A 7,578-nucleotide genomic window follows, 5' to 3' on the forward strand; every position below is an offset into this window, starting at 1 on the left:
ATAACAAAAAAAACACCTGCAAGCAACACAGGTGAACTGAGATCACAAATGCCTGCTTTATCACCTACTTCTTTGTGTCTCTAAAATGTAAACATTCATTAAATATTAGATATGGAAACTCATGCTCAGATTAGAGAAAGGAAGGTTGTTACATAAGTCTCTGTCCTCCTCCAGAACCGCCCTAGACAAGTGACACAATGTCAGTTCTCTCATCTCCCAAATAAACTAATGAAAGATGCCAGTTAAATAGGAATTTCTGAAGTCACCTTAAGCCTATGCATCATTCCACACTTTAGGTAGAAGAAAATTCTTTAGGTAGAAGAGTCAAACTGAACTGCTATTATGATTTAAAGACAAAAAAATAAGACATGAGACACTTTTCAGCTTCTGCCTCAGAGACATTTAACTTGTCAAAATAAATGATGTGTCTCTGGAACTAGACTACCTGTGTTCAAATCCTGGCTCCCAGGACTACAAGCTGTGTAGCCTTGGGCAAGTCATCTAAGTACTCTAGGTAGAATGGGGCAAGGACAGTTTCTTCCTCAGAGCATTGCTGGGATGTTCGAGTGTGTTATCAAAGCACCCAGCTGAGAGCCTGGGCAGAGTAAGTATCAGTCAGTGATAGCCAGCCGGGCACGGTCAGCAGACGGGGGCAATCTGAGGCTGCCCAGGCTTTGCTGCAATGGCTTCCTTTCAAGGCAATAACGAGTCCCATGCTGTTTTTCCTCACTGTAGGTCAGTGCAGCTGAACGGCCAGCCCTTAGTGATGGTGGACGATGGGACCCTCCCAGAACTGAAGCCCCGCCCCCTGCGGGCCGGCCGGACATTGGTCATCCCTCCAGTCACCATGGGCTTTTATGTGGTCAAGAATGTCAACGCTTTGGCCTGCCGCTACCGATAAACCCCCTCACACCCACAGGTCGCCAGCAGGCCTGCTGGACTGCTTTCCACTCTTCTGCCCTAATGGTATCAGTATTTTTCAGGCATCTTCTGAGCAACAAACCAGTCTCTGCCGCCCCATCCTGCTGGAATCAACACTAACTTGCTCTCCAAAGAGACAAATACCCTAGCATGAGCTTAGCCTAGGTAGGTCACTTCTACCCCAAAGGAAAATGTCGACCTCTTAAGCACGAAGGTATGTGTGTCGAGCTGTACGCACCCTTGTACATGCACCATGAGAACAAGCTGACAGTGCACTTCCAGGACAAATGAAATAACTCCCCACAATCCTGGTCACATAGCAAAATAACTACAGACCTTAGCCTGTGGCTGCTGCCCTCGGCAGAAGATGAGGAAGGAAAAATACCCGGTGGACATTTGAGAGCCCAGTCCCCCCTAACTCCTTTCCTTTGTTTGTTCCCTGCTGTTGCCCTGGGTTTCGTATCACCTCTCCTCCCATAGGGGAGCAAGTGGGTGAGTCAGCGCTGGCCTGCTGGGCGAGCTGTTAATGTAATTTCCTGGCTCATGTATGAGTGTGTGCATCTGGGTTTCTGACAGTGGCATCAATCACTAGCTATTCCTCTGGGAAGCGGGTGCTTCAAAAGTAAAATTGCAATCATACTCCAGATTTTGTAAGAAGGTTCTATTCCTCTGTGAATCCAGATTCCCCCAGGGCTGGAATGGAAGTCAGGTAACAGTATTCACTGAGTGGACAGCAATGTATCAGGCAGCACAAAAAGCAGTCATCATCTGTCACGTGGCTGCGAGGGAGAGAGTTTCAGTACAAAGAGAAAGCGCACCCAACCACCAAACACAGACACACACACAAACACACACACACGTGTCCCTCGGCTGAACAAAGCAAATAATTAGACCTACCTCAATTTTGAGAGAATATTAAGGGCTTGATAGGGTAAGTCCTTAATGGTTTGGTTGACCAAAACCATTTTAAAACAAGGGATAAATCAAAGGTCATCACAACTGTAAGACACAACTGAATCTAACCTTTCTGCTTCTTCCCAAGTATCTGAGTGCTCTCAATGTCTTGTACTAGGCAGAAATCTAATGTGCTCATGAAAGATGACCAGGTCCATGCTCTCCCAGACCAGCTTATCTGAGCATAGAACTAAGCTTTCAGTTCGCCATGTTGGGGAAGGGGGATCTGGAGACTGAGGTCTGATGGGGAAACTGTGGAATGGGAGGTGGGAGGCCCCCGAGTTGGGCAGGGGGGAGTGGAGTGGTGTAAAGTTCACGATGGGGACCTTCTGTATGATTCAAGAGGTTTGTGTGGGTCTTTGCAAAAAAGCTGCAACTGAAATGACTTTCTTTTCTGTGGATATGATTTTCTTTTGCAGGATGAATGACACAAAGGATGTTTTTTTTTAAGGAGGAGATATTAGACAATGTCACAGGGTTCCAGTAGAGAGAGATACAACTTCTGCTGATATGAAAGGATAGAAATGGAAGAGAGGGGCAAGGTGGCTGAGGCCAGAGGCCAGGGAGACTGCCTAAGGAGGAGTTAGGAGCAGGGCCAGGTCTGCAGAGTGAGTGATAAGGAAGACTAGATGGGAGCAGGAAGGGACTCAGCATGGAGAACTGGGAATCTGGGAGAGGGAAACCAGCAGGCTCAGTTTACACGACGGGAAGAGAGTGGAGTCAGTTTTGACCTAAGCTTATTATCGGGTAGAGGAGGAACAGCACCAGGAGGTGTGAAGTGGGAAAGGGGGAGACTGAGGACTGGCTGGCCTCGGTCAGTGGAGGCTCAGCCTGGAAGCAGCTGCAGAGAGAGGACCAGACCCTGGCACATCCCCGCAAGGCTGCCCAGAGGGGCCCCTCGTCTCACCGGAAGCAGGCCTCTCCACTGACGCTTCAGATCTGGGAGGGAGGGAAGTGCCAAGACTGGGGGTAGAAAGGCAGGGAAGAAGCAGCAGAGGAAAGTGAAGAAGAGAAGGGAAAAGAGATAGTACAGATAGCAGATAGCAAAGTCTCGTCTACATACTGGTACAGCTGCAGGCCCCTCATAATAACGGGGGTAACCAGAGGTCCCTGCAGGCTGGCCCTGGGCTAGTTTGCTTTACATACATAGCCTCGCCTCGGGGAGTTACTATTGTTAGCTCCATTTTTCCTATGAGGCCTGGAGAGGGTCTGTAACTTGCTCAGGGTCATCCAGGGGAATGGGTTGCTGAGATCAGAATAGTCCGGAGCCTGTTCATTTAACCGCCCAGCTCAGCGGCTGCCCAATTCACAGACTCACCTCTTTACCTCTTCATAGGTTCTGCTAATTCAGTACAGCCAGGACCTCCGGAGCTCCATTCAGACACACTTTCTCTAAATAAGTGTTGACTCTTCACTAAGCCTCTAGACTTGCAGAATATAGGCAGTCCCTGCTTCTTTTGTCTTTATATCTTAAATACTGCTCCTAAGAGGTTTAAGTTTTGGGTTTGGGTTTTTTTTCTTTTTTAATTAATAAAAAGGGAAGGGAATCAATGAAATTTATCTTTGGAGTCCTGCAATTCTAACTTTGCAGCCGCCTCATGGAAGAAGTATTTGCATTGTACAAAGGATACCGAGACACTCACTATAACATCACATTCTGTAAGGATTTTAGTACAGGGCATCTGTCCTGGCTTTCTCATTTAGGGGTGAGGGGTAATTACTAAATCAGTAGGGATCCCCCATTATAAGGGATTGTCCTACCACACTCCCCCCAAAAGACAGCTTGTGGCAAAACTCAGCATCACGCTGCACCTCAGGGGAGCAGCTTGCCAGGCTGGGCCCCAGGACAAAAGAGCTCATCAACCAGCTTCCCCCCATCAGATTTTTCCTCCCAAAACAAGACACGGCCGAGATAGTCTTAAGACTTAAGAGCCACTTTATTTTAAACAAAAGAATGTGCTTGCACAAATGCTTCTTTGAAAGCATAATAATGTATAATGAGAAGTTTGTGCCTTTTGTTGAGATGGTTTTCTGCTCCCCCTGCCTCTAAGAATGATTTTCTTTCTCCTTTCTTATCACAAAGGCTCAGAACAAATGCTCATTGTTATTTGAAGAAAGTCTCAATCTTCCAGTGCCCTGAAAAAGCTGCAAGTGTGGGATATTAGCATTATCTCCAGCTGGAGACAAGCTTGAAAACACCAGACCTGGGCTACATTGAGCCTAAGGCTGGGGACTCCCAGAACCACAATTCCCAAAGGCCCACTGGCCCTCCGTAGTCCCTGCCCCTCCCCAGCTGTTGGGCAGTCCCTGGGCAGATGAGTCCCAGCCCTGTACCCTCCAACAGGGCAGAGGTTGTGGGCAGATTCTGCCTGAGAGGCCTCCCCCACCACAGCTCTCAGCACCAGGGACCCTCAACGGTGGGGAGGACCCAGCAGGACTGAGCTGCTGAGCAGCCGTGTGGTCCAGGCCAGGCCCAGCATCTGCAGGTGGGCCCTGCTGCCTGCACTCAAGGCCCCTGTGTTTGGGATGGATGCAGCTGCAGGATTCACTGTGGAAATGCAGTGAGAGCTTTACTTCTGAAAACAAAACAGGAAGTGTTTCATCTCTGCAAAAGCCAAGGCAAACCAGGTGGGTCCCTCGGACAATAAAAACACTGGGACAAAGAAGGACTTTAAACTTTTGAAATATCAATAGAGCAAACAAAAGTAATAAAGATATGGCTTGGAGAAGGCAAGGGAAGGGGGCCATAAACACTTCCCCCTCTCCCCAACCTCAACGCCACGGCCCCAGCCTGAACACTGCCCATTGCTCTTTTCCACACCTTCTCTCCAGTTCCACAGCCTCACCTCTGCCAGCCACTCTATTCCCCAACCCAGAGCCCAGGGAAATCCGCCGTACTGAAAGGGAATTAAGTTCTGATTGTAGAATAGTTCACAATCTTTTTCTTAAGATGTACCAGAATTGCAAATAAGATAGTAAGGAGTACTCAAAGAGAAATAGTTATTATAAAGCCCAAGAGCATTAGAATCCCCACCTCTGGGTTCTGCTAACAGTTTCTGTAACTGCCTTCCCGTGCCCAGTCCTGGTGGTGGTGACTAGCTGGGGCGTTCAGAAGAACCAGAGTGGCATAACTAGAACTTGAACCCAGATCTGTCAGAGTCCAAATTCTGCTCTCATTGCACGGGGCTCACTCTCGCTGGACTGGCTATGGCCAACTTCCTGTCACCTCTGCTGCCCACAGCTAGCTTTCGTGAGGTCCTGGGTGTGTCTACACAGAACCCTAGCGGTGCCTTCGCCCAGGAGAGTTGATCTCAGGGTTTGGAGGGACTGACCAGTAGCTCTGACGAGTAGTGAGTCAAGCTGTGACCAGCCTTAGCTGTAGAATTTTGAATCCAGGCTCACCTTGGCCTACCAGGGGGCCTCCGGGTCTGCTCCTCTCCTACGTTTGTCTGGGGCCACTCCTACCGCTACCACCCACCATAGGTGATGACTTTGGTATTTCAAAGTCCCAGAGGTAAGTGGCAGAGCCAGTCAGCACCCACACAGGCACTGCCTCTGAGCACTGCTCCTCCCCCACCACCACCCAGAGCTTTGGAAGTTTCTCTTCGCCTTCCCAGACTAAGTAACAAATCCATTAACTACTGCCCTAGGGGTAGTATTTGCAAGTATCACTGTAAAGCAAGAAAGCCACAATACAGCAAACCAACTGCTTCCACATCCATTTCCTTCTAAACAGCAGAGCAACCCCAGGGGCCCTGGGAGCATCTGGGGGAGCACACCGAGCTCCACATGACTGGTTCGAGAGTAAACCCCACTGTCCTGTGCGCCCAGCAGAGAAAAGGGGGGCCCTTCTTTGTAGCCCACGTCAGGCACATTACTCTTCTAATTATTATTCATGAAAATAGTCTCGGATTCTTTTTCAAGTTGTAAATGTTACATAATAAATTATATTTTGGGAAGAAGCAAAAAGAAACCTTAGTTTTATTCATCTTGAAATTGGCAAAATGAGTGCAGGAACACCTCCCAGGGAAATGTTCTCTGTGCAGGGGATTTTAACAGGTGTTAATATTTTCTTCCACGGAACGGATTATATTAAGGTTTATATGAGCCTGGTGATTGGCAGAGAGTTTGGGTCCCTGAGGTAGTTCATATTTTGAGGTAATGTTCTGTAAGTAATAAAATGTGGATACTCTAACTTTCTGTTCTCAGGGTGTTCTGTGGGGAGAGGAAGGCTGATATTGTCCACACGACACCTCGACCTGAAGACTGATTGCCTGATGAACTAATATACGCTAGGGATCTTTGATCTCATGCTGTGCTATGCTCTCCCTCTACTCTCTTCCCCACAAGTGTTGCTTCAAGTACTCCAAATGGAAATTCAATTTTATTATTCAAATTAGATGTCACTATGTTAAAGTAACCGTTAGCTGCAATACCAGGTAAACACTAGTATCTCAATGGCTTAACACAATCCAAGTTTATTTCTTGCTAATACATCATGTAAAGTTCAGTTGGTGATAATGGATAAGGTAGGCAGTGCTTCTCTTCTATGTAGTCCTTTAGGGATCCAGACTGATGTAGGCTCTCTGCCACCTTCAGCACTTGGCCTCCAAGGCTGCTATGGCATCAACATGCAGTTGGCAGACAAGGAAAGAGAGTATGCAGATCATATGGGAGTATTTTAGGGGCCTAACCTGGCATAAATTCCTTCCCTTCAATTCCTTAGGCCCTAAGTCAGTCACATGGTCCCATCAAATGCTGGGGATCTAGGAAATGAAGTCCTCGGCTGGGCAGCCACTTTCCAACAATAATTGTATTTCCTTCCTATAGATTGAATGTCTGTGTCCCCCCAAAAGTCACATGCTGAAACTTAATCCCCAACATGAAAGTAGTTGGAGGCGGGGCCTCTGGGAAGTGATTAGGTCATGAAGGGGGAGCCCTCATGAATGGGATTATAAAAGAGACCCCAGAGGGCTCCCCTGCCCCTTCCACCATGTGAGGACTTTTCCAAAAGGACATATCCTATGATCCAGAAGGCATGTTCTCATCAGACACTGAATCTGCCCGGGCCTTGATCTTGGACTTCCCAGCCTCCAGAACTGCGAGGAATAAATTTCTGTTGCTTATAAGCCACCCAGTCTATGGTATTTTTGTTATAGCAGCCTGAATGGACTAAGACATTCATGAAAAAGGAGCACAAAACTTCGATGGACAGCTAGGAGACCAGAGAATGAGCCAACGCTATTGGGTCCCTCCAGTCGATTTGCCATCAAGTGAGTGTTACACACTATGTGTGGTGATGTCTAAATTCAAAGGATTTTTTTTTTTAGCATACTTCATGATGACCTAAAGGAGCTTTCTTCTCCATGTCTCCCATTCCTTAAGTCCCACCTCTCCTAGTACTTGGCTGATTTTTAGCAGAAAATAATTTCTGGGTGGTTCCACTGCTATCCAGTTCGGCTCTACCTAGCACTAGACACTGTGCCTCTACTAGACACAGCAAAAATACCATTTAAAGCCCCAAATAGCGAAGTGGGTTAATGGTTCACTGGAGAATCACAGAGGCCTCAGCTACTGACCAAATGGGTGAGTTCCCATACCTGCAGATCACAAAAACACTAGCCCACTGATTGAATCCATTTGAGGAGAGCAGGTAATTGAAGGCGACTGCTCTGACCAAGGGACCTTGATTCCAGTCCCAGC

At 47.6% G+C, this 7,578-nt stretch overlaps 1 protein-coding gene across 5 annotated transcripts in view; it reads left to right on the forward strand.

Annotated features, from left to right (window-relative positions):
- The window catches only part of HPSE2 (heparanase 2 (inactive)), a 633,877-nt gene extending 626,299 nt beyond the window's left edge, over positions 1-7,578 (forward strand). For 4 of the 5 annotated variants that reach the window (XM_073794093.1, XM_073794092.1, XM_033841858.2 and 1 more), the window contains one exon: positions 736-3,435. In XM_073794093.1, coding sequence (XP_073650194.1) covers positions 736-901 — 166 coding nt within the window. In that variant the 3' untranslated portion in view covers positions 902-3,435. Of the gene's footprint in view, positions 1-735; positions 3,436-6,084 lie in introns of those variants that run through there. The other variant, XM_073794091.1, reaches the window with a different exon arrangement.

This window comes from Tursiops truncatus, chromosome 16, assembly GCF_011762595.2.
Source record: "Tursiops truncatus isolate mTurTru1 chromosome 16, mTurTru1.mat.Y, whole genome shotgun sequence".
Taxonomy (NCBI): Eukaryota; Metazoa; Chordata; class Mammalia; order Artiodactyla; family Delphinidae; genus Tursiops; species Tursiops truncatus.